Source organism: Trichogramma pretiosum, unplaced genomic scaffold (assembly GCF_000599845.2).
Source record: "Trichogramma pretiosum strain Unisexual culture from Peru unplaced genomic scaffold, Tpre_2.0 scaffold27, whole genome shotgun sequence".
NCBI classification, from domain to species: Eukaryota; Metazoa; Arthropoda; class Insecta; order Hymenoptera; family Trichogrammatidae; genus Trichogramma; species Trichogramma pretiosum.
In genome coordinates, this window is record NW_019641694.1 from 1,800,441 (window position 1) to 1,828,324 (window position 27,884).

The window sequence follows — 27,884 nt, forward strand, 5'->3', positions numbered from 1 at the left end:
CTCTACATGTGTATGAAATATTTTGTGCAGCTCCGACAATATACGTACACGCGTACACGACGAGTACACTCTCGTCGAGAGCTCTGCGATGCTGAATTTGAATTTTTGTTTGCGCTTATTTACGTATGAGCGCACGACGTATCGACGTAAAAAATTCGACGGAAACACACATTCCCAGCTCCTATATGGCGAGATTTTACGCGCAAGCACAAATATTAACGTGCATACAGGCGAATTATGGGCGCACCTGCGTAACAAGTGCAAAAATGACAGTGTCCAAGCGATAGAATGCAAAAATCGAAAAAGCTAATTTGAAAACCTAACAGAGTACTCGGTCTGTGTACAAGGCACAAGCAACGGTTGGTCGGTTTTGAGGCCGTTAATAACGCGACATTTTCACACTACAGCTGCGCGCTCCGGGTGAAAAAAGGAAAAAACATGCACGAGAAAATATTTAGCAATCTTGACAATCGAGCGGCTAATGAAAAAGGCCGTTGGACGTCGAGTAACGACGCTTGCACGTGCGCACGTCTATGGGCGCGCGTCCGTCGCAAGAAGTCCGTGCTAGTAGGAGTAATTAAAAACTAGGCGTGCACCTCAAGGTAGCCTAATAACAAGCTTTTAAAAAGCAAAAAAACTACGTCAAATACGTCGAGGAAGAATCTCGTTAGCAGCTTCAAGCCGTACTTGCAACTCTCTCTCTCTCCTCTATAAATAGAAAAAAGATAAAAAGAGAGAAAGCAAGAGAGCGAGAAAAGGTAGACTAACGAATGTATCGCAATTCGGCCTACCCTTGCATATTAGACGCATCATATACGTAACCGCAATAGCTTTTCTGACGAATCCGAGCCATTTTTCATTAAACGCGTAAAGCTCAATCGCGTGCTTCAATTATAAACTTTTCCCACGCGTCAGTCGCAAACTCCGATTGCAGAATGCAGAGAGTAAAGGGATTAGTTCTACACTCGTGTATACCGCGTGCATTAAAATGCAACTCGAGTGGAGATAACGTAACAGGCGAGATGTTATATAGACTTGATTGGCAAAGCGGAGGCTTCGTGCTGCAGGCTTCGAGCCTCTGAAATTTGCCCAATAAATGTTGCACCTTTTTAAAGACCACGCGTACTTTTAAGGTGCCGATAGTGGATCTAATAGACAAGCTAAAACCACAACTATTCTCCCGATAGCTCAGTGAAAAAGCCAAGTAATAAAGGCAACTATATAAATATCCATTCGAAAGACTTGGTCGGTCGATGTGCGCTCGACTGAAATATGCAACGCAATTGTTGGCGGAAAAGTTGCTGGCACTCGTCGATAATTCTATTCTTATTAACGATATAATTAGCCGCTTCATTTGCTTAGGAATCGATCGAATATTCTCACCCGTATGCATATTTTGTGCAAAATCATGCGCTCGCTTAGCTGCAGTGCGCCGCCCTCAGCAGCCTATCTGGCGTATAGCAGCTGCTTCTCTCCATAATATGTTGTATACATATATACTTATGTACCTATATACGAACACATAACTGTATAACGCAAAGTTTGCCAAAGTGCGCAAGAGTCGAAACACATCAAGTATTTCAACTTGTTCTGTACGCGTAAACTATGTTACCCGCAGCATTACGGTGTAAGGCCGCAAGTGATGAGCGAATAAAAAATTCAAATTTTCGAATAAACTCGACGATATATTCGAATGGAACGAATCTTAAATATAAAACGAAAGGGGGAAGAGGAGCTGGCAGAGAAGGAGGAAATCGACAGAGAAATAGAGTAAATTATTCATGAAAAGTAAAAGAAGAAGGAGAAGAAGAAGAAGAACAAGCAAAAGTGGAAGTGGAAGTGGAGGTAAAAGAACGAAGAAGAAGAAGAAGTGATAGCTGCAGTGAACGAGACAGTTGGTAATGCGGCGATATAATAAACCACTTTGTAGGCGGAAAAGCATTAGTTTAGGAGACAGAGTGTCGTGTCCGCTTGTTCTGACTCTTTTTCCTTTTTTGCCCACTCGTATACACATTCGACTGTATGCTACGTATGCGTATACATATATACACACGTGTGCGAGTTCGCTAATGCATCGACTTTTTTTTACTTTGCTTCTTCGGCGCACAGATACATAGAGTGCGCATACTCGCACACACACACGCATATCACAAGTAAGAGTGCAGGGCGTCGAAGGAAGATAAATAGATTCATTCCGATCGGTTTGCTATTGAAATCCAACATTCGAGTGGACTTCTTCAAGCATCGTCCTGGCAAAAGCTCGAGAGTGCGGATAGAAGTTGGCTCTTGAATGCTCTTGCCGCTACGAGTTCTCCCTTGTCATTCTCTCTCATGTATGCGCGCGCCTATATCTATAGATACATTTGTGACGCGTATGTTGGGATAAATCAAAAAAATATCTGATTTATATCGGGCGAGCAGCAGTGAGCAAGGGCCTCGGTGCGGCGTTAACGGCCATGGCTATACTGTTTATCAAGCTAAAATTTACACATGCATGAACTGGCTAGAGAATGGAATTAACTTGTCGACCACTTCCATTCGAGCGCGGCTAAAAAGTATTTGCCGTCGATTTTTCTCAAAAGTCCAAATCCCCATTATCGACAAAAATAATCGTAGTTATATCTAGTATAGTGGCTCTGCTCGAATGCGACTGCTGCGAATGTACGCAAATAATTCAGCGATATATATTAAGCTCGCTTTTGGAATCGTCGAGTGTGGCGGTACATATATAAATGCGCGCAGCTCGAATTTGCGCATGGAAAATCAGCCAGCTCTCGTGTGCGTACCTACTACTCTTCGCTACGTGTACACGCACACAACTTAATGAACTGATAGCTCTTTATCTCTCGTATTTCATCTCTCTTATTCTGTTTCTGGCTGTTTGCCTCTTTCTCGGCGGCTGCCTCTCGCGAGACTAAACGTACACACACACACACACGCACACTGCAGGATTTTGAGGTCCAGAGAGTGCAAGACTCGTTCTCCCAGGTCTCTTGTCTGATGTGTTCGCTCTAACTCGCTCTCATGGCCCAGTGAACAGAGAATACACAGCCGCGTATATGTACTATTTCGAAGCTACAGTACGTGTTCGCGAGAGCCCCGAATATGCACGAGCCATAATACGCCCAGACGTGCTGGATGATGCGAGCTACTGTTTTTTACCCTCTCGAAAATTATAATCCTCCGAGCGGACACACTCTCGTCTTTTAACCGAATTCTCTTTGAAAGAGTCTCTGTACTAATTCCCGCGCCATTTGCTACATTTACGCTCCTGCGGTTTGTCATGCCTCTCGAGTTTCAATAGATCGATCCGTCGCCAAATACATAGCCGCGACAACTTATTCATATATGTTACAGTGATTATTTTTACCCGCGTTCCACTCCACTGACTGTTCGAGTTCACGATTCGAGCGAATCAGTATTCGTATGTTTATATCAATCTAGCCAGCTCTCGCTACTCATCGAGAACGTACGTGAATGTATTATTGTATTTTCTCGAGCAAGTATTTTTAATTACATTCTCATGAGCGAGGGCGTGCATGAGGCTCCGATTGATAGCAAGCCGTAGAAGCTCGCTCGTACTCTCAGTTACGGAGGCTTCTGGTCCTCGAGCGTGATTCGACTGCCGAGCGAAACTTATCTCTTTAACTTCAATTTTTCTTTCCCTAAGAGTCCAAGTCCTGGGCATGTTGTCGGACGCGACCCAAGCTACGTGTTTGTGTTCGTCTCCCCCTACACACACTAGCACCATGTTATAGGAGAAAATCCGATCGAGCCGTAGGTCTTGGATGGATGCTAGATAATTAGACGAACGAATCTTACCCCGTGGACGCTGCTGCCGCCAAGCTCGAGTATATATACGGCTCCCTCGTGTATGCCCGAGATGGCATAAAAGCACGATGCGATGATGCGCGCTGGGACGATCGATCGATATCATATGTGCACGGCTAAGCGCATGTGCTCGTAGAGCTGGCGTTCATGGACCTATCGCGGCTCTGCGGCCGAGCTACTGCCAGTCCGACGAAACATGGCTTCGAGAAAATAGTCACTGGAATGATTCAAGTGGCCGTAGCACCGAGAATCAAAGTTGACTCGCTCTGGCTTTTTCTCTCTTTCTTTCGCTAGGATAAAGATTTTTCTCGCTCCCCTCTTTGCTCGTATCGTTGAGGTATCGTTGTGCAAAGCTACTTACAGCGCTACATTTTAATCGCGGCTGTCTCGAAAAAATATCACGTCGACGAGACTTTGCGTGTAGACAAAGACTCAACGATATCGTACTCAACGATACAAAATCAATGAATGCTGATGAGCTGGCCAGAGGAAAAGGTCTTGAGCGAGCTTGATTATTTGCTCGAGCAAACGATCTTATAACAAGTCGCGCTACGGTAGCTCGTCGAGTTTTCTTGCCTCGCATATCTCGATTCGCGCAGAAATGAGCTAGAAATAACTTTGCCTTGTTCGCAGCTACGCGCGGCGCAGGCATTATAATATCGAGCGAGAGAGAATGAGATGGGGGGCGAATAGAGTGTGCAGCTCTATGCAGCTCGAAAAAAGGAGAAAAGATGAAAAATAAGCCGGATTATGTACACTAGTGGTGGCAGCGTCTGCAGCTCTACGTGTTTTCTCGAGCGATTTCGTTGCGCAAAGACGATAATCTTTTCAGCACGCAGCGAATGCAAATGCAGCAACGCAGCTTCGCGCTCACCAGTCCATTGTAAATATGCATGCATATACACTCGATTGTAGCATATAAAAAGATGGATATCGCGCACACAGCTGCGAGAGAGAGAGAGAAAGAGGAAGAGCTTTCGGCCAATTCGACAATGCTCGAGTAAAACTACACAATAGCCAACTGTATCAAGATGAGAAAGCTATAATATACTGGCGAGACTATATTATAAAAAGGGAAGGAGGGAAAGCTTCGCTCGCTGCAGCAGCCCAGCGGGCGCGCAGAGAAGGGGGTCGAGCCGGAGACATAGATTTGGCACGAGTTCACCCAACGTATTATTACGTTTACGCTTTTGCCTTGAATGGCTTAAAATGCGCATTATATAAATTATTCACTCGCTCGGAATTTTATACGTATCCGTTGCGAGGAATGTGCTCCTTTTTATCTTCTTTTTTTTGCCCTCTCGATCCTTATATTTTTACTCCTCGAATTAGGCTGGCAGCAACGCGTTAATTGGTTCAGCCATTGCCTAATAATATGTATTATAAACGCGTGTTTGCGTTCGCCCGTTCGCATACAATATGTACATATATCCCCGAGAATGGGACGAGTAGAGAAGCTAATTATCCCACCGACTCCGAGGAACGTTTTGCTCGTGTCAGTAGTACAGCTTTATTAACGCCTCTTCTTTCGCTACTACGGCTGCTACAGCTGCTGCTGCTTCTGCCGTACCTTTCGTCATTCTCAAAAGTCACTCGTGCCTTTTTCTCTTTCTTTTCATCTCTCATTCATTTTGCCCCTTGCTCATGTAGTCGCATGTATATAATGCACTCACACAGCTTTACTACACTTACGACGTTTTTTCTAATTGCCCAACTCTTATGCCTGAGATACTGTGTTCCTCTTCTTGCTTTATGCATCTCTCACTGTCTTCACTTCGTTTTTTATCTTGCAAAATGTATACATGCATATATTTTTTTCTCCGCTATATACGTGTATAAATACACGGAGAAATGTCGTGAAAAAAAAAGCAAGTCTTGCAGTAGTAACCGTAATTAAACGAACTTGCTGCATTTTGCTTTTGGCCTTTATTTTTCATCAAGCACGCGAAAGAAAAAGCGCTAAAAAAAAGCTAGCGGTGACTATAGGGTGCAGGCGGGCCGCGGGGGGGGGGGGGGGNGGGGGGGGGGGGGGGGGGGGGGGGGGGGGGGGCGACGTGTATAGCTCTCGCGCCACGAATGCGTAGGTATGCGCGCAGGCGAGCAATTTTGTTTTACAGAGCGCGTCGAAATGGGATATAGTACGGCTCGGGCTTCTTGATGGCTATAAGAACGACGAGAGGACGTAACAGCGTGTAATTTATTTTAACTACGCAACCATGAGCCTTTTTTTGTTGTCATTTCGCTCGAGTTTTATGCGAGCGCGATTAGACTGTATTTTTTGCGCTAGCTGCCTCTAATATTTTCTATAACGCCTCGTTCACGCTCACGAGCTCTCGGCTAATTTTGATCTAGGCAAGGAGTATAGATGCTTAAACACGATTGTATAGGGCCATTAAATTGTCACATCCGGCAGAATTTACATGACGCGTAGCGGAGGCGGCGGCGTGCGATGCGATGCCAGGGAAAGGGGGCGCTTATCATCTCGTATACGCCAAGTCAAAGTACATAATATATGTTGCTCGGTTGAAACATACGCTCGTATACACACACGCACGCACACATAGCAAACATACACATACACACTGTTCACTATAATATAAGCAGCCCTAAGTAGAATTAAGATGAATAACGGACACGTGTTCGTACAGCTATACTATAATAGATTAACAATATATACATACGTATATAACGGGAGTATATTGTATTGATGCGCGAGTATGAGCGTGTAGGTGCGCATGGCCTACTTGAAGAGTGTCTAAGAGTTTGTGAAGCTGCTGTGCGTCGCTTATGAAATTATATTCTAACGAGAAATTGCCTCTTATAATTAGTTCGAGTTTCATTTTATGCATATAGCTTGAGCGTCGGGGCAATATACGCGACACGTATCTGCTCAATCATCGCTTAGAGTTTTAATCGAAAAATTAATACCAGAACGAACGAGCAATAGATTTGATTTAACGGCGGATCATCCGGCGGCTGCTACGGATTTATCGATTTTTAACCAAGCTATTTTTTCGCCTTTTTTCCTTAATCGAGATTTCGATCGGCTTAGAATCAATTTTCGTCAAGAACATTTTGCTCGACAATTTGCCTTCCCGTTCTAAACTCTTCATAATGTAACGAGAAGCTCGATCGGCTTCGTCATCAAACTCATTGCACAATGACACATAAGAAATTCCTGCTACAGTCTCATACATAAAAAAATTTATATATAATATCAGAGAAATAGCTTTTCGTGGTCGAGCAAAAAATGCTACACAACTTGCTTGGCACAAATTTTATATATCAAACGTTATTTTTAATATTTCGAGCGCTTATGTGGTCCATTCGACGAGTTTAGAAAATGGAACTGTCCTGCGCGCATCGAAGCGTTATTTATCTTTATTTCCTTGCCCCCCCGAATACGCGCGATATATACGAGTGTCGTAAAAAGCGTATAATAAATAATATAATAAAACGAAGAAGCGGTGGCCAATGTCGTCGCGAGTATAAGATAGAGCACGAAATACTTTCGTTTCGCGGAATGAGAAAATCTTAAACGACACCTTTTCGACTTTTTCGCGAGCGTTATCTAATCGGATGGCGCATTTATTATACATGAGGTCTTATTATACACAAGATAAAATGAAAACTTTCCAGCGAGAAGAATGAGGAAAGAGTGAAAGAAACGAAAAAAATCCATAATATATAGCGGGAGAAAAAGTAGTGCATCGACGACGCTTGCGACTAGGGGCGGTTTTTTCTTTTCTCTCGTACATACATCGACCTTATTTACGTGCGGCGAATACGCAAAGGGAGAAGATTGGATAAGTTCGAGAGGGTATGTAAGTACGCGCGCGTATATGCTTGGCTCGATAGAAACGCACCTTTTAAGGCTGAAGAATAGCGGATGAAGATGTATTATACATACGCATCGAGCCGGCGGAGGCGGAGCCGCTTCAAACATGCATCCTTATTTGGACAAACGTCAATGCGCGCCGTAATTCTCCGAGGCTTATTACTCTATATTGCATACTTTTTTCTTTTTTCCGCAAATCACTCATTATTTTCTACGTATATTGTTTTTCACGCTTGCAGCAGCTGACAATCACTTCGTGTCGCAACTTGAAACCGTTTCAAAAAGAGAAATACTTTTCTTCGACTTTCTTCGCAAGAGTTCCATTTTTTTTTTTTTTTTTTTTTTTTTTTTTTTTTTTTTTTTGGGACTCGAGTTTTTTAAAACATTTGAAGGAAACTCGTTCAAGCAGACGTTTTTTTCGGTCGTACATCTTGGGTGAAAAAGAAAAATTTCTCAACATAGTTTACGTATAAAACATATCGGCTGTTGGATTGATCTACTCACAAACTTACTAACTTAGGTTAAACACATAGAGGCACACTAGCCACGCGATATACTTTTTACTGCGCTTTCCATTTGGTTCTCGTCGGCCTTTTCATAGGCTCAATGTAAACAAGCGCAGGAAAAGTTTTCACTAGATATCTATAATTCACGCAACGAATTTCAATTACTCACCAATTACGGACAAATTGACTTTAGAGTTTCTCGTCTGTCCAACTTGAAACTCCACGCGACACCTATAGATGCCCGCCTCGTCCTCCCTTATGTGATCGATTCCCAGCATGGCCGGCTGCTTGTCCTGCAAGAAGGTGGCTCGTGTCGAGAAGGCCTCGTCGTCCGACCATTTTTCGGCGTACGTCAGATCGCGATCTCTTGCATCGACACTGCAAATTAAAGCTCACATTATAATACCACAATATATAATATAATAATAATAGTATAGCTACAGATATATGCGTACAGATGCAATCACTCAGAAACGCTAGTGTAGTACATGGCTGCAATTTCACGAATTTCAAGTACATATAGCCGGGCGTTATATAATCTTCTAACCAACTTGTACAATCAGTAGTATAATCAGTAGTATAATCCGCCTATAGTCAGCCACTAGCATAATCTCTCTTTCGGTCGTCGCTCGGACAAGTGGCTGCGAGAGCTCGAGTACGCGTTGATTCGATAGGCAATTCCTTCGATACAAATTGCCAACGAGACCACGGTATCATCCAATTTCAAATTATTACGCTCGATAATGGCGAAGTAATGTAGTTATGCATTTTTTAACCGCACCAAACATTGTTTTCCTATCGCTCGCCTCGACTATTTTTGTCATTTTTTCCTCGTTGCAACGATTTATCTCATTACACTCGGCGAATAATCATTAGCTGGGAGTCGTGATGTATTATAGAGACGTGCGGGCGCTCGTGTATCGATGTATTATAGGCTGCTTCTGTGCTTACGCACGCACGCACGCATGCATTATTCAATTTGTAAATTAATTCGTCGATACATATCTGGCGCTTATGGCTGCAATTTCAGTGCTCTATAGCTTTTCTATGGGCATTCGAGGCTAGAATTAATTGATTTCGAGCTCGTTCAGCGACGAAGCTGGCGAATCGATTGTTACTTTTTTGCTCTCCATACGCGGCGGCACTAGAGGAAAGCAACTTTTGGCCTGTATGCCAACGACTTTTGCTGGTTGCGGTGGCGGCTCGACTCAACAAGCGATCCCCTTGGGTGCTTAATACGTATTGTAACGCGCCAACATTCAATCACACCACGTTCGTGCAGAGCTGCGAAATCAGTGAACGCCAGCAGCGGAGACTTTTCATGCATACGTGTGTGCGCTGCATCCGCATTGTACATAGCTACCCTTTTTTCTTCTTCTTTTTCCATTTATTTACGGGTAAAGTCGAATCGACACCGAAGCAATTAGTTGCACAAGCCGCCTCACTCCCTCCGTTCGGAACCACGAGTATGACTTTTTTTCTCCAGCTCTTTCGCTTTCCCTCCCATTTACGATGGCTATGGGTACGCCCTGTTGTCGAAATGCTAGACGTGCTTACAATTTGATGTTAAGTGAAACGATAATACATAAATGTATTACAGTAAAATTACTCAACATACTAATTGAATGGAGCATTTCATCAAGTTAATGCACATCGCTCTATATATATATAGACATGTACGCACGTTTGCCCTGTCTTGCTCTCGTGTTATAATAATCATATTGTTGAGCTTTCATCCCTAATGCACCCAAGCGGCGGCCCTTGCACGTGACGGATTACAAACAATCCGTCAGGTTTTTTACGCTTACATATGCAGATAACAATTTCACAGCTGTCAGGCGTGCGTCGGGTCACTCGTACGCCAATCAAAAGCAGCGACGTCGCTGCGTGGCTTCTACTCGGCTGCTTTCATGGCTTTTGGACACATTTTTTCTTAATTCGATCAACATCCAGGATGAGAATATTATCGAGTCAGACAGCTGCAGTACTGGCTACGCCGTGGCGCAGGCTAAAAGAAACAGGAGCGGCGAGCTGCTCGTCGACTTCTCGAATGGCTTAATTTGATATGGCAATTTATTCGATCGGATAGCTCAATTAAGCCGGCAGTTCTAATGATGCAGTTTTGTATATATCAGCGCCTTTATGCGCAGCCGCTGCGCAGACAAACGCAAGAGCTGTATCAAAGTTCGCACTTATAATGTCTCGAGCAAACTTTCTCGACGAGCAAGCTGCGAACGCGAGTCGAGGCGATGTTCGTGTAAATTTGGCATATACAGCTACGTGCGCGTATATAGCACGTATTTGTGTATAAATATAAGCAAGGAATAGTGCGCTAGACGAGCAAAAGCTGTCGGCGCTTTTAAATAAATAAGAAGTTTCGCCGCCACCGCCACCACGCTCATGCCAAACTCTCGAATGCAGAATCCAGTAGTAGTAGCTCGTCGACGAGCGCCAAGTTTTGGCCACTCGGCAACTAAACCACCAGCCAGCAGCCCAGTGCAGGCAGGGCCATCGCAGCTAGCGTCGAGCGACGTCATCGCGTTATACCTAACGTAGGCCTGGCTCGTTGCTTCCCAAAGGGTTTGCCGTGCTCTCGCCGATGTGTGTTTGCTTGACTCGTGTTACACAGCTCTGCCTTCTCTCTCTCTCTATACATGGACCGATGCTGCTCACTTTTGCAGCTCGCCCAGTCTCCACTGTGCAGCTGGCTCGAGCATCTTGTGGCTTTGTTTGGACTGCCTCGTTTCCAATGAACGACGCAAACAGCGACCGTATTATTTTGCTTCATCCGCGAGTACGGACTGAGATAGCTCAGCTGCCCTCACAGCGAATGGCTCAAGTTTTGCCCGACCTGCAAACTCGTCTCTCGAGTGCGTGGCTCTAGCTCTGACTCTCGCCCTGCGGTCGGTGTAATTAATTTTCCTCTGAATAAATATAAAGCTGCACCGAAGATGCGACTGCACCGATGATACGACCATATGGACTCGCTTGCCCCACAATGTACAGTTACGTCGGACATCAATTTTCGTTGTACATCGGGTACATCTCCTACGTGCAGCGCAACATTAGTCTAGTCAAAGTAGCTTTAATAAGGCTGATTTTTTTCAAGTCATGGTTGAGAGATCTTCTAAATGAAAAGAATCAAAAATATTCCTCAAAATCGAGGTCAATTTTTTTCAAACAATTGTTCGAAATATTGTCGTGATCTTAAAATAGATAAATTAAGAGCTTGACTTTTATCGGTATACTCGTTTGAGTTCATTGAAAACTACATATTGCTTCGAGAAATTTCAAACTTACATCTTCTATGATCTTTACATTCAAGATTAATTAATAGCAAAAAAAAACTAACACTCCCGACTTCAAACAATAAATGAAAAATTCGACTCTGTATGGGATTACTATTACTGATTTATAGTGTACATTTTTGCATACGTGAATTCCAAAAAAAATCAAACAGTTCTGAATAAACAATTGATCGAAATATTGAGTTTATTCAAGCAAATTCGGGAAGTTTAAATATTAAACTTAAACATTAATATATACCTTGAACTTTTATGTACCCCAAAATCGGACAAATTAATGCGAAAATTGTAGAAATTACTCTTGCGTAAACCACGAAGCGAAGGGTAGTGAGAAAAAGTTTCAACGAAAAGTTGCATCAGCGTTAACAAAATATTTAGTTGGGGTAACGAAATTAGACTTTTATTACTGTATACAAAATTCGCAGTTAAACCTACAACATTCTCAGTTGGCGCAACAAAATCACTTTGTGTGGCCTCAACTGTAACTTTTGTAGAGTGCAATACAATATTTTTTTACGTATATCTTGCTAAACACGTACGGTAAACAACTAGCCGTTTTGGGTACTGTGGAACCTCAAATTTGTCAGCTCACAGCACGTACCAAGTAGCCAAAGACAGATACGACCAGGTCATCAAGACTCCAGTACGAAAGTACGAGAGTACGAAAAGACGCCTTGCTCAAAGTTCACGAAAATTTAGTTTTATATCTTTCATTGAAGGTCAAAGCTTTCTTGGTTTGTCTATTATCAATGAATATATGGAAAAGTTTTATCAGAGTTTAGTGTGTAGTTTTACCAATAGTGCAACAAGAATTGTAAAATTGCACTCGTGTCATTCGATCTACGGCTATATAAGCCCAATTTACCGTCTTTGCTGAGCTTGGCGGCCCATTTCATTGTCGGTGATAGAATTAGTCATATTATAATTAAATCCCATGAAATATAAATCCCATGTATTTTAGCACCCATACAAGACAGTAAAAATCTTGACATCACAATATTTTGAATGGTTCTCAAGATATAATGAAAATGTGAAAAAGGGGAGTTTTGCATAATTTTTAAAAGCAACAAATCAAGATTTTTAGGGTATTTTTTCGTCTTTTGGGCCACCCAAATACAATAAAACCTCTGCTTCACTGGAATACGACTTGTCATCGAAATATTAAGTTTGACCGGGCTACATAAACGTCAAATTTTTACAGCTTTTGATTTCGACGTATAGTCTCGATGTATGCGTGCATGCGAGTAGCGCAGCATGGTGGATCCAATTGACGATGCGCGAAACAGTTAACAAAAAAGAGGGCGAAAAAGAGTCAGAAAAGTCCGAGAGAAGCGGGAGCAAAGAGATACGAGGAAATACCGGGTAACATATCGAATGTGTATACGTACGATATACGTACGTTAGCGAGAGTTGGATAAAAAGGCGATACGAGAGAGCTGCGCAACGATGCACGCCCCTTCCCGTCCGAGCCTCTATATCTGCAGCTATATGCTCAGGGCAGGCGATAGAAAATATTTCAAGCGAAAAGAGTGTGTGTGCGTGTGCATGTGTACTCGAGAGCATAGCGTATCAACGAGGCATAAGGTGAACTGAGCTATTAAAACTTCAATTTGGTATACTCTGCGAATGAAACGGATTTATTTGTCGGTCAAAAGATAGCAAAAAAGCAAAAGAATGACAAAAATATAGCAAGGGAAAGAAATAAGACGATCATCACCTATCTAGAATAATTAGTATTTTAGGCATGGAGCAATAATATTATCGTTACTAGCAGTTGGGCATGAAGCAATATTAATTTGTAGAAATTTACGATTATTTCAATATGCAAAATTCATGTAGGGCACGCGGTTATGCATATAACTATACATACATACGTATCGATCAAGCTTTCTGAAGCAATAATGGCCCCTCTCCTGACTAGACACAATTTCAATTTGCATATCGAGTGGTTATTAGTCGAAAGAGAGTGAGAGAGAGAGAGAGAGAGAGAGAGAGAGAGAAGGGGAGGGTGAGAAAGTCTGCAAGAGTAGAAATCAAATGAAAACGGTCAGTGGAGAATTCGCGCATTATTCAACTCTAATCGATTAATTATATATATACTAGAGCACGTATAGATCTACATATGCTCATACAAGCGCGAGATGCCAGTCGAAAGTAAAAACGCATTGCTTGGTAAAATAAATGCCGCCATAGGAGAACATGATTTTCTTCATTTTGTTACAGAAGATTCACGTCAAAAAAGGTAGGAATAGCGTGGGCAGGAAGAAAAAATCCAAAAGAAAAAAAAAATAAATGGAGTAATGAAAAGCGAAAGGGGGCGAAGTGGGATTAAACGTTGTAGGCAGGCAAAAAAGAGTGAGAGAGAAGGGCCTCTTTACATGTAGAGAGCAGCTGACCCGGATAAAAGTGTACGCGCGGGAGTGAGCCGCCGCCGCCGCCGACGGTGTTACGAGTAGAGGAAGAAAAATAAAGAGAGAAGGGCTAGACGTCGCTCGCGGGCAAAACGAGAAATATACTACTACAACCTAGGCTGCTTCACTCTCTCTCTCTCTCTATTCCTTTCTATTCAGGCCACATCTAACTCTTTTTCTCGTACTAGATCGCAGTACATGCAGTACCTAGGAGAAAGAGAGAAAACACACGTGGAAAGACAGGTTTGATAAGTGACGTATATAATAAACCTCGAAACAATGCACCTTCGGGCTACTGTTTCATACCTTTTCGCGGTAGCGCAGAAAAAGCGAGCGAAAAAAGAAACGTAGGAAAGTAAAATATAGCTTGCGGTCAGCTGTATACAGTTCTCTCGCTCTCTCCTCCTCCTCTTCCTCACTCACCCCATCTCAGCTCGAAGCTATTTATTTATGCTTCTTATACACATCTGATAAATGTCTTTTTCTTCATACACGTATGCGGCTGCGGCAGCAGTGCACCCGCTGTATATAAGCTTTTTGCTTACTTGAGCTTTCTTAGCCTCTGCAAAAGTCACTTTTTTCAACGCGCCTACGTATACATTGTGTCAGGAAATGGAAAAGTCTCGTATATCTGAAATATTGAAGTCGGATAGCGACTGCTGCATTACGGAATGTAGTTTCGACGTTACAAAGGGTAGTTTCTGTCCATTATATACCCCCTTCCTCCTTTCTCCATATTGCATCAGAAAATGCATTCAATTTTAATTTGCAATTTTGTTTTGCACGAGCTGGACTTTTCTTTTCGATTTTATTTGCTTTTCAAACTTCGTTTTATGGTTGTTTAGTTTAGCCTACGCTTGAACTTATTCAATATGCTTACGTAGACTTTTGAATTTCGTGGAAAATAAGACTCACGAGTACGAGCTTTCTTTTTAATAAATTCTTGAATTTAATAAGAAGGAGAGAATTCGACGTCAGCGTAGCAGCATCGCCAACTCGATGTGAGCGCGTATATGCGCGACTACAAGCTGTCTGCAATTTACGAGTACTCGAACCTACATAAAAGGTGCGCATAGGTTTTACACGCACGAAAAATCGCCAACCCCTTCTGGATCAATTTTTCTTATTTTCTCCGCACAAACATACACGTGCACGCGCGTAAGAAAGCAGCTCGGCTCGTTCAATACACACACGCGTGCACTCGCACTCACACACGTGTTCAGGTGAGTTAAAAAAGAATAGAAGAGTAAGATCTTGAAGCTTGCGAGCTTTTGAGATAAAACTGCTATAGTGCAGCATGCATCTCTCGCCGCCCCCTCGTGGAGTGCAGCTACCGAAGAAAAAGTCGAGAAAGAAAAGAGGCCGCGACGACAGTAACAGGCAGCAGTAACAGCAGCGACTAGCGACTAGGACGAGATTTCCCAGAGTACCTCTCCCCTCTACTTCTCTCTTTTTCTCCTTTTCATTCTTTTTTGCTTCTTTATTTTTTGCTTATGTTATATACTCGTTTCTCGTTGCCCTCTGCCTATATCTTTTTCTTCTCTTGCCATTGCCACCGCTGATGCTGCTACTGTTACTTCTGCGAAGCAACACTGCCAGACTGACTCGATATTTTTCCCACCGGCCGACATAGTTTTTTCCTCATTGTGTTCGTTAATTGCCAAAGTGCGCGCGCAGTTAGTATTTTTGGAAAAAGAGAGAAGCTCTTCGCCAAATTATAACCCTCTACTGTAGCTTCTGCTGCTGCTGCTACTACTTCTGTTGTGGTTTAATCGCGATGATGATGATGATGCTATTGTTGGCAGATTTTTTTCGCTCTACACGCTCGCAAATGTTGGCGAAACGGTTTAGATTTTATATTTTCGCAATAAAAATATCAAACTGGTGTTTTCATTTTTTAAAGTGCCTCCTGCCTTGCAAATTGACGTCTCAATCGATATATATTGTGACTTTTATTCGAATCGGAAGCAAAATAAAAGAAACAGAATCGCACATCGAGATAAAAATGTGCAATAAAGTCGGGTATTAACGGCTGCCTAGCTCTTTTGTCAGTGCATTACGCAGAATTTTAATTTACAATGAAATTGTTTCGCAGAGAAAAGGGACGGCAGCAGCAATACAAGGAGCAATGCGAGTATTATTTTCTCAGTTTATGTGTACGGAATATTGTTTATACTTTGGAAGCAGCTTCATGACAATGCTAAGCTTTGTCTCCTTATTATTATCTATTATAAAAGAGCCTTATTGAAAAGTGCATTGTTTACAATGTATTTTCTGCGTATATTACATACAATATATATTTTCAATGGATTAAATTTGCTCTTTGCCGTTACATTTTTTCCTCCTTCGACTTTGTAGTTGTACAATTGAGTTGGAAAATGCAATTAAATGTACGAATGCGGGAAGTATCATGGATAGTTTACATAGTACTAATGTGATAAGCGAAAATGTGATTTGAAACCACGAAGCTACCTGTCTGATTATTCATCGCGTGGAAATACGTACGCGAGCGCAAGAAAGGTAAAAAATATTCCAACAAGAGAAGTTTGTGCACTATTCCTCAAAAGTTCGTTAAGCGATTTTGCGCGCGTACATTTCTATCTGGCACGAAATTTTCCGCAATAAAGGTTAGCCCGAGCGAGTACACGGTCTTTATTTGCACTTCATTTCGTTTCGGTGGCGACCAGAATCTATTTCATTTCATTCGATGAACCATACGTTTCTTTCATCTTTTTTTTTGTTTCATACGAAGAACCATCGTACATTTTATCCATATAAATGGCAAAATGTCAAATTTGCCGTGGGCTAAATTTGAGAAAGGCAGACGAAATTTTTTTTCTTATATTTGCCCGAAAGAAAATCGAAAAGTTAAACTAGTTTCGCGTGTGATTCGACTAAATAAAGCGTTCCATCGAGTATCGAACAATCAATGAAAAAGAGAAATAAAATATAAAAAAGTAAAAGATATATTACCTATAAATGGAAGCTGATGTCCCGTTGCGATCCTCACGAAACCAGAGGATCAAATGAACCGTATCGCCTTCTTTGGCTGGAGTTATATCACAAGGCAGGTAGGCTGGTTCACCGACCAGCGCCGTGACCTCTTGAACAGGCACTGAAACATACAAATGGTTGGTCGATTAGTACAGGCACATGTTCCTCTATGAGGAAGGATGATTTCACACATGTACGACTCGGTGGAAACATGCCCCTACTAAATGTCACAACGTCGTGTGTGAGAAAAGTGAAAACGCCTAGTAAATAGCCCGTGGGCCTAATTCACCCAAAAAATGTCGACTTATCGTCTCTCCTCAAGCGAACTCGCCAGATGCAAGCTCGTACAATTTTCATACGCGAATGAGAGCTGAAGAAATATGGACAAGGAGTGAGATGCGGCACGTAGTGCGTCAAGTAGTTATACGACGACAGAATGTCCAATGGCTGATGCATCAGGGTTATTATCCGTCAAGTTATCGCGCCGCAAGTGTGTGCTCGGATAGGCCGCGTACATAGTAGATATAGATATGCGTATATATAGCTACAGGCTGAACGTAGCTAAGGTGCAGTACGAGGCTAAGATATATAGAGGGAGTGGGCGACTACAAGGTCTAGGATGTATTCGCTGCGGGCCGCAATTCCTCGTTAAATCAGCTATATAACAGCAGCACGTACTTTGCCCTGGCCTACGTGTCCGGCCGCCCGGCCATGTATATGCAGCGCTTGGCTTCGCTTCGGACGCATAGGACGTGTATACGAAGTAGCTAGGCCGAAGCAGAGGCTGCTTCTGCCGCTGCAGCTTCGAACAAAGAGGTATATGCACCTTATAGTCAGTACTGCCTATGTATAGCGAGCAGCGCACGGCGGAATACGGTCGAACAATAGCCGGGGCTACAGCTCGTCGCCACTTGGCAAGCGCCGCGCTCTTACGGACCAGGCAGAATCCGGCCCCCCTTTCTGGCTTCGCAGTCGAGCCGCTTCTGCGTACCGTATACGGCTCGTAGGCGCGCACGCAATTATCCCGCAACGACTGCACCGAACCTATTTTTTTCATTAGCCAACGCCTAAATGTATACTTGGCGAGCCCCCGGTGTACCTTATGTATTTTTTAGCGAGAACCTCTTTAGCATGTTAATAATCAACGAGATATATTAGTTCGTTTTTAGCTCTTATTTTTTGACGGAAAAATTTGCTGCGGTCAGCTGCAGACTTGCGGCCTGGAATGACATGACGGCACCAGTTGCCAAATTAATCGACGTACTTTGACACAATGTGCGCATATAGCACCAGTGGAAAGTGCAAAAAGAGAAAGAGAGAAAGGGGACAATCGAAATAAATTGCTCGTAAGCGCGGGTAGAGCAGCATCTAGAGATTTTGAAAATAACTCTCCAACGGTGTCGAAAGAGACGCCATAAATCGACGCGTTAGCTCGAAAAAGGAGCGAGCAAAAAAATATTTACGCTTTCCCAAGATATCGATAAATTTTTTAGCCATCGGAATAATAATAATAATAATAAAAAAAAAACGGAGACGAAATCAAACTATTTCATTATATATCACGAGTATATATACTACGTATAGGTATGGTAAGATGTCGAGATCCGAGCGGGGTATTTCGCAGGTCAACATCGATCGAGTGCGGCGGTAGCGAATTAAACTTGGCGTCCACGAGACGATGACGCAGAGAGAAGAGGAGAGAAAGAGAGAGAGAGACCGAGAGAGAAGCCATCGCTGCGCGAAAGATTCACTGTACAGCAGCGAACGAGTCTGTATAGCAACTTGACTTCGTATATAGCTGGTCGACAAGCCCCATGATATTTTACTTGGATGTATTTGAACAAGTTCGAAACTCGCTCTCAATGCGAACGAGGAAAATCGATTTGCCAGCGCAGCACAATAAGCACAATATACTATAGACATAGACATAGGTTTGACTGAGTCCGCGCAGCTGTTTGTATGTGTGCACGCGCGTACGTGTGCGTTTTTGTGTGTACAGACAAGTTTTCGTGCTTATACGCGTGTGCAAAGGAGAGTAGGAGACTGGCGCTAGATTACAATAAGGTAAGCAAAGAATAGCAACATTCGATAGAGAATTTGAAGGAAGGAGCGAGGAGAGTTTATCAAAGTTTATCAAGACTGGCTGCTGATGCAAAAGAGGAACGAGTCCCTCGCGCAGGAGCCGTCAAAGATTCGTGCGCATGGCCAGAAGGATCCGAAAATGGATGAATACTCAGAGCTCGTTGCGAGCTCCTAATTACTGCTTATGTGCAGCCAAGAGCTAATACTCGTCGGCCGCTTGGCTAATTCGTATAGGCACGCTACGCGCAGCCGAGCTCTTGCTTCTTGGCAGATATGAGCTCGAGCAGGAAGTTTGCGAGCGCGACTTTGGCATTTGCCTCCGTATTTCACGTCCACTTGCCTCTACGAATTGCCTACATTATGATTAGCGCGACTGATTATTAATCCATATTTCTTGCACTGGATACACGACATTTTGAATGATTACGAGAACGAAGCGAGCAACGTCATCGCGGGCGATAAAAAGATAACTTTGCTCACTGTGGGTGCCGAAAGTTTGCGGAGGATAGCTTTAGGTACGATATAGCGACAGGGAAAAGCAAGTGGAAATATATTAGTTGCATCGCGAATTCGCGGCGCTTAATCACGCCTTTAGCCGAGGCGCGCGGCACTTTGAAAAAAGGAAAAGGATCCGCTCGAACAAGAAAAGAAGCTATACAAATCATGGCCATCAACGCAGCAGCGGGCAGGGGGAGAGTTGGCGCGCGTTATGTGCGCGGCACGCACGTATCTGCAGGCGCAATCTAATTACGGACCAACTCTTCGCGCGCGGCCGTAATATCCGAGCGAGCACGTGCCGCCGAGCGGTGCACGCGGCGGGCACGGGGCGACGTTAAAGCCTCGCTCTAACTGCACCTATGCAGCCGCGTACGCGCCAACGGCTCTAGCCATAGCCTAGGTAAATGCGTGCCAGGCGATGCAATTTTGCGAGGAACGCGCTTACGTGTACACATGCTTGCGAGTTGTCTTTTCTGCGCGGCGCGCTAAAACTGTCGCGTGCCTTTCGCTCGAGGCTCCAGCACGACGTGCATTGCGCGCCCTTTTAATAACCTCTGTAACATGCCGAGGTTGCACGCGCGTTCTCTCCTTCCACGGCGATTCGCGTTTAACCTGCCTTATCTAAGTTTTGTTTTTCTTTTTGTTTTTCGCGCTTTCGGCCCTCGAAATAAGGAGCGAGCCGCTGATTTGCGCCCGCACTTGCAGCTGTCTTTTTTACTCGAGCGGGATTCTCGCCCGTCGTAAAGCGCAAATACCTCGTCGGTATAATCGTGCAAGCTTCAGCCTCGAGTAAATTGCAATTATTCGATTGGCCATCGAGGAGAGGAAAAGAAGCGGATAAAGTATGAGAAAATGGCTCGATCTCACGTACGACGGACTAGCAGTAGCAGCGCCAGTAGCAGCGCCAGCAGCAGCGCCAGCAGCAACAACGAGGCCAAGAGAGATAGCTTTGCGATATATTTTCTTTCTCCGTATAGCGTATTTTTCTTTTCGGACTAGAATCGTGCTTTTGCACGAGCTCGGCTATAGACGTATACATCGTCGCAAGGATAACGGAGAGGTAGAGAGAGGCAGAGAAATGGGGAGAGGAGAGACGCGAAAAGAGAAGTAAAAGAGAGCGTGTTGTGTGCATCGCCCACGCGCGCAAAAGCACGTTCCTGTGTGTTCCAGCTCGAGATTGGAAACGATCGAACCACCCCATTCTCTCTAACTTTCTTCCTTTTTTTTCCTACTGTCGTGTTTGCTTTGCGATTGAATTTATTGTCACTATCTTAAGAATTTCAACTAGATATTGAATTTTACTCTTCCTCTAAAACGTTTCCTTTATATGTACAACAAATCTCTTGATTATTTGATGTATTTTTGCGAGTATCGGCTCTAGCACGTGCGCCAGACCTCGTTACACGTACGCGAGTTCTGGCAAAAATTACAGTACCTTTTATTTTTTTACAAAGCTCAACTCTGGTTATATTGTACAAAAAACAAAAAAAAAAAAAAAAAAAAAAAAAAAAAAAAAAAAAAAAAAAAAAAAAAAAAAAAAAAAAAAAAAAAAAAAAAAAAAAAAAAAAAAAAAAAAAAAAAAAAAAAAAAAAAAAAAAAAAAAAAAAAAAAAAAAAAAAAAAAAAAAAAAAAAAAAAAAAAAAAAAAAAAAAAAAAAAAAAAAAAAAAAAAAAAAAAAAAAAAAAAAAAAAAAAAAAAAAAAAAAAAAAAAAAAAAAAAAAAAAAAAAAAAAAAAAAAAAAAAAAAAAAAAAAAAAAAAAAAAAAAAAAAAACAAATGGATAAGGTATAATGAATAGAGAAAGCGAGCTCGGCCGAGTCTATGGAGCAGGAAAGCACTTAATAATGTATACAGGGTGAGCGTGAGTATGTGTACGCGCGCGTATCCTTGCACTAGCCGGTATAATCCTGTAAACTTTGCGAAGCAAACTAACGCACACAATGAGGCCCGACGCGTTGGTCAGGCACGAGAACAAAAGCACTAAGAGACCGGAAAAAAGGGTGGTTAGGAATTCATTACGCGGCGCAGCTCACGCGTGCACACGCACGTTAATACACACTAATGCCAAGGAGAAAGCCAAGTCGAGCGCGTCACACGATGTACCTATACTTTAATACACGAAAGAAGCTCGTGCGGCTGCCACCGCGCTCGGCTTGCCTCGCCAGATTGAGCGAGTATTTTTTAATGAGCGCTGCGGTCGAAGCAGAGACGAAGAAGAAAGAACAAAGAACACGGACACAATTTATCCTTGCTTTTTTCCGGTAGAAAACCTAATAGCAGAAAAGAAATGTGGCTGGGATCTGAACCGCTTTTCGCAGTTTTTAACCATCCGAACCTTTATCGACTATTTTCGAACTTTTTCCCTTTCTCCCTCCTCTTCCGCCCTTTTTTAATCTCTTCTTCGCCTTGTTCTTCTTCATTTTTTTTAATGATTCAATTACTAGCCCTAGAAAATTTCGTCTCGACGGGTTTTATGAAAAACATGGAAAGAGTAGCTTGAAAGCAAAATCACGGTTACATTTTTCATGGTAAAAACAGCAGCCGGCCGGGTAAATAATTTAATATTGTTACGAACAAAGAGGCGACGTTGCTTGGTTCATACACCTCGCAAACTACGGGCTAAAAATATCTAGCTTTATTAAAATATTTCAGCCGAAAGAATGTGAACAAGCTAATCAGTGATAATATTTGCTTCTGTCATGTAGTAAAATTGGCGATTTTTATTCGTAGGGCCTTTAAGAAGCCAATAAAAAACATAGGTCAATAACATGGACGGTGACACGTACGAATACTTATGTATGGGACGAGGAGCTATCGCGCACAGCTATCAGTGGCCCGGCGGTTTAGGAGCACCGGTATAAAATACACGTTTAACGAATACAAATAGAGTGGCCCGGACGGAGCTTTTCATAAAAATAAATTCCATCATATTTCCCAGTCGCTTTACGGTATCGGGCCTGCCTGCACCTACATTATACATTATACATGCATGCATAGCTCGTCGTTGCATATATACCTATCTAGGTATACAGTTATGCGCAGGTAGCTCCGAAGCCTTTGCAGCAGCTGACGTTATCGGCCAACATTTTTACACCGGAGCCATATTCGAATTTCAATGAAGCTTTGAGAGTGTGTCAGCACGGCGCATATGAAAAAGTGTCACTTTGCCGCAGGTAAAAAGTGGCGCTTGTTTCTACCCTCGTAAATGCTCGCACGGCTTGCTCTCGACTCTCGACTCGTAGTACATGTAATAATAAGGAAATACTCCAAGCTCGTTCAAATACTCGAAAATAGTCGCGCGCTCAATCGCTCGAGCTTCCTTGGACTTGCTAGCTCCGAGGCGTAAATACCCATCATAACTTTCGAAATATTATCGAATTACTATTATCATATAAATCGCAAGAGCAAAGAATAGGAACTTGCAACATTTCTTTCGCAATGACACATGGGGAATCTTTCGAGCAAGTGAGTATAAAACTGTTCCGAGCGCGCACCTACATAAAGTATCAACTTTTCAATAAAACTTTTGATCCGAACACCGCAGCGAGTATTCAGTAGCAGCGGCTGTAGCAGCAGCAGCAGCAGATTACTTCCTTTCCCTTCTCCGATATATGTATAGGGCAATTGTAAAAATGCCATTCTTTTCTTAGCTAGCGTGGAAACTACTTGCATTTTTGGCCTCGGAAAAACTTTGACGAATTATTTTGCCGAGTTGGCCGAGCAATATGAGAAAAAGCGTAGCATCGTATAAATTACTGCAGGCTAGCTGCTGCTACCGGCACCGTCCAGTGTCGCTGCGACGATTCATAGGAGAAAAAGCTGATTATCGGGCTCGCTAATCACCTTTCGGAATTGACCTGCAGCCTCGGGAAACGTCCTTTCTTAGCAGCTTCGGCTCGTGAATCACAGCGCAATGGCCAAAAAGAATATTAGTATAGATATTTCATTGGGTAAAATCGATTAAATCCAATTTCATCGGAGCGAGAGAGAGAGAGAGAGAGAGAGAGAGAGAGAAAGAGAGTAGATCGAGATTCGTAAAGTTGGCATTGCCATTGGGAGGCAGGGGTCAGGAAACTGCTCCAAAGAAGCGAGCTATATAGAGGATAACATTTCGTTCGGATGACCGATAAGTCGTCTTTAGCACTAGTCTCTCTTTTCTTCTGCCATTCTCTAGCTGGTAATCCTCGAGATAGTTGTCACGTCTGCGGCCCGCTAGCCAGTAGCGCAGCTGGTTAAAGCCCCTTTTTGGGCTTTAACATTAGCCAGTAGCAAGTTCCAACTTGTCCAGTGTTGATCCTCTCGTCGTTTTTTCCCTTCTGTTGGTCGAACGATTCGAGCTCTTTACTCCAATCGAGCTCTATAAGACGAGTGAAAGGCCAAAGTATCTACAGGTTGTCGATTCTGATGAACGTTTTTCTCTCTCTTCATTTCTATAGCTATCTCAATGTACGTGTACATGCACATGTAGCTAAGAGCTAGAGGTAGCCCGCAGGCTGGTATACACCGACGGCTACGGAATAATCCATTGTAGCAAGTACAGGGAGAAATAGAAAAGGCCAAGTAGATACTGCCAGTAAGCAAAACGAGTATGGCATCGGTTGGCTGGACGGACTCGTAAGCTTTTTGCCCTGCGTTCTCCGAATCTCTGTTTTTCACCTGCAACGCGAACCTGGACGCGAGACGAGCTTTGGAATTGGCGATTATCAGACAGGACACGACGCTCTTCCCGACTGTATCTGGCCATCCGTGCCAGGCGTTTCCATCTATATACGCGTACGCTGCGCAGCAATGTACACGGCGGAAACGAGCACGCGCTGTCTAGCTGCAGCATGTAACAGGGGGGCGGGCGGCTAAAGTCTATAACGAGATTACCCGACCATTCCATTAGGTGTCGAGCTGATCGCAATTGACAAGGCGTCGAGTATATAATAGCAGCGCGATCGGCTTGTTGTTTTCATCGAATCTTTAATGCCTCGGGCACACGACCACTCGATACGTCCATCTGCTCTATCCATACCTTTTTTCTCGGCCCCGAGCGACTCGGTATACATTATAGCCGGTGCTGGGCAGTCGGCCGGCGGCTTAGGGCTTTTTGCGCGCGATCTGTCTTCGCGACCGCTGCACGCCTTGCGTAGATAGTTGCCCTAATCCCGAATGGACGTTGATCAGAGATAGGGGGTGTAGGGGCAAGAATACCAAAGCTCGACCGGCTCGATTGGCTCTACTCTCCGTGTCCTATAAAACCGCAACAAAGGGGATAAATAAACCGCTCAACTATCTCGCGTTATCTTTCTCTTTTTCTGCCACTGTATCCATGTGTGCTCGCATGTGTACGTGTAAAGCCTCTTGTGCATCGCGATCCTGCCAGCTGCATCGATCGATTAAACGCTGTCCTTTTTCGCCTTCTATTTTTCATCCAAAGCCAGCGAGATCGACTCTTCTCTCTTTCTTTCTGGCTGCCTTGATTTTCGCTCTCTTTTCAATGGTTTTCCTAGCGATCGTCTCTCCCTTTTTCAGTTCCTTTTTCTCGCGTTGCTCTTCAGACGACCTGCCAAACAGGCTATCACGTGGATTGATGTCGAGGAAATTTTACGGACTGCCTCTCTCTCTGCCTCTCTCTGCCTCCGGTTCGCGTCGTGAGCACGTCACAGAGTAGTTTCAAGACGTTCGTTCAACCACGCGGCAAATCGGTCTTTTCCTTCGTTTTTCCCTGGCGGAAAATCACTAGAACTGAAATGTGTCTAGCTGCTGGAGTTTTTAAATTTAATATCATTTTGAATAAAGTTGGGTCTGCGGCACGCATAGAAAGACGTGGCTATAATCTCGTTACGTACAATGACTCTGTACACATGAGCTGCGCGCGATATACTACTGGCAGGCTTTTGTCACTCTTGGATCGCCTTTGGGAATAGCTGCGCATGCCCCCAAGTTATTCATCGTGTCAACGAACGAGCTCATATTATACGTATAAATTTAAGCCGAGACTGCGCAAAGAATTTGATAAAGCTCGGTTAAATTGATATATATATAAAACAAGGTGATGATCGAGCTGGTTGTGAGGCTTACTGCGACAGAGAGAAAGAGAAAATGAGAGAGACAGAAAGAGAGAGGGAGTAGAAGCGGTAAAATCTGAGCGTCACAAGCAAGTTTAACTCTCGTACAAAGATTGCCAAGGATTAGCTGGATTATCGCTGGGCTAGGATATTATGTAAATTTGCTCTTTCAGCTGTCGCGGCGGCGTGGCGTGGCTCGTGCGCGACTCACGTCTTTCTTTCCGCCAGGCTTGGAAATATGCACACGCGCCAGCAACGGATAAATAATGTATTATTACGTAGCGCAGGGCGGAGAGCCACAGTCGAGCTACAGAACAGCCGAGATCTGTATGTGCGCACGTCGCTTCGCAACGTTATTACCCTCATATTCGTATTATCTCGCTAGCCAATTTCCAAGATTAGAGTAATGTTGCGTAGTTGCTGCTGCGTGCATGTGTATATGCTGTGGCCGCATAAGAGTTGCAACAGCTCCGTAACTCTGTAATACCCTCGTTAAGGGTGAACAATTGTGCATCGGGGACTACTGCGTGTATAGCCCCCGTTATACACACTTTATGCACGCACACCGACTCGTGCATGCGCGCAAGTATCGGTGCCGCGCAAGAGCCAGACAAGCGTGACCTCGAAAATAACTACGCGTGATTCTCTCTCTCTCTCTCTCTCTTTGCTCTCGTGCTGATCGTGAGCTCGGAGAGACTCGAAATCTCGATGCACGCAGCTACTACGAAAGGCTCGCACAATTAAGCTCGGCAATCGTTGAGCCGTGATATTGGAAATGCATTATATGTATTACACGAATTATCGTGCACGACTCTCAAGCTGGCCCGCTGCACCGCACGAGCGGCTAGAGGGCCGAGGCAGCTCGGCAAGAAAAACAACAACGATGGATTCATAATTGTACAGCTAATTAGGCTGCAGGCTGCATGCGAATAGCCGTCGGCCTAGCTGCGCTCGCTTTTTTCGCGATCGACGCTGCGATTGGCGCGCGCCATACATCGATGCTCGCCGCCGTCGCGCGCTGTAAATATCGAGCGCCAAAATCCCACCACTGCATTATTATTGAATACGAGCTCGCGCGCTCCAGCCGTAATCGCGATAATTCAACGTCGCTTATCCAGCGCCCGGCTGAATTACAAAAGCAGGGGGCGCTTATTAAAGGCCCGATGCTGGCCTCTGAAAGGGTATTAAGGTATATTAGTGTCCATAATGTAACGATTTTACTGCATTAACCGAGCCGCAACCTGCTGCTTCGGGACCATATTATTGATATAAGTGGCAATTAAATTTCCGAAGCCAAAATCCACGGGGACAAGCGCAGTCGGGCACAAAAGCTCTTCTTTCAAAAGATAAATCAACGCGATTAGGACGTTCGTTTGGCCTTTTTTCGTCTTTGAGGCGCGAATGCGAGTCAAGCAGCTGCAGACGCACAAACGCTACCGCATATACTGCCGCGGTCTCGAGCGCACTTAGAGGACGGACCGGCGCATGAATAGAGGCGTCGGACAGCATTCGGCCAAGACGCTTGACCAGTCGAGTGACTAGCGCGATCGTGAGCTGCATTCGAAGAGGAGGCGCCACATTTCATTCCGAGCGAGCTCGAGCACGAAGCTGCTGGGCCGCACGCTCCGACGATCGACTCGCCGTCCATTCAGTCACTCCACTGTGTACTCGCAGCTTTAGCCCCGTAGCTGTCCATGGAAGGGCCACGTACAGTTCCGAGCTGCGGCCACAGGCAGGAATTGCGACGGTCTGCTCTGCGATGCAAACGCCAGCTAGTTTCGAAACTGCGCAGCGATAATTCTTGGCCCCGCGTGCCTCGGCCTGGCCAATGTGCGGCAGATCCGATGCTCGCGACGACAACTCGTTCCTTCGATGACGATCGTTATCGGCTGACCTTTTTTGTTCCAAGCCCAGCACGTAGAGCTTGCGTATCCAGAGGCAAAGATTTAGCCATTCCCAGCCAGCGCTTGACAGGGATAGATGAGCAGCCAAGAGAAAAGCGATGCTGCGAGCAAAAAACTTGTCTTACGTAGCAATGGGTGTCGGAAAAAAGCGCCGCTAGCTGCCTTCTGCGTCGCTGAGCTTTGTGCGAGCAACCTCCTGTACATCTCCTGCACACCGCCTGCACACTGCGGCCCAATCAGTCGTCGCGTATCCGAGTAACGCGGAGCAGGGGGGATGGACGACCAAATTACCTCGTTTCCTTGCGAATAAATTGTGTATCTACACACGTTTACCTACTTAACCGTACACTTATACACATATAAGCTATAAATACATTTATAAAATATAATTGGGTCAGCTTGATTAGATGAGCTACGGCCTTTGCCAAGACTCGATCGCCTTTTAATGGATTCTAGACTCTAT

General features: G+C 44.0%; 1 protein-coding gene across 1 annotated transcript in view; it reads right to left on the reverse strand.

The window, feature by feature from the left end:
• LOC106660327 (protein turtle) overlaps positions 1-27,884 on the reverse strand; it is a 111,426-nt gene that overhangs the window by 37,706 nt on the left and 45,836 nt on the right. Inside the window, exons 2-3 of the mRNA XM_023461993.1 lie at positions 16,865-17,006; positions 8,345-8,553 (exon numbers count right to left, since the gene is read on the reverse strand). Coding sequence (XP_023317761.1) covers positions 8,345-8,553; positions 16,865-17,006 — 351 coding nt within the window. The remainder of the gene's footprint in view (positions 1-8,344; positions 8,554-16,864; positions 17,007-27,884) is intronic.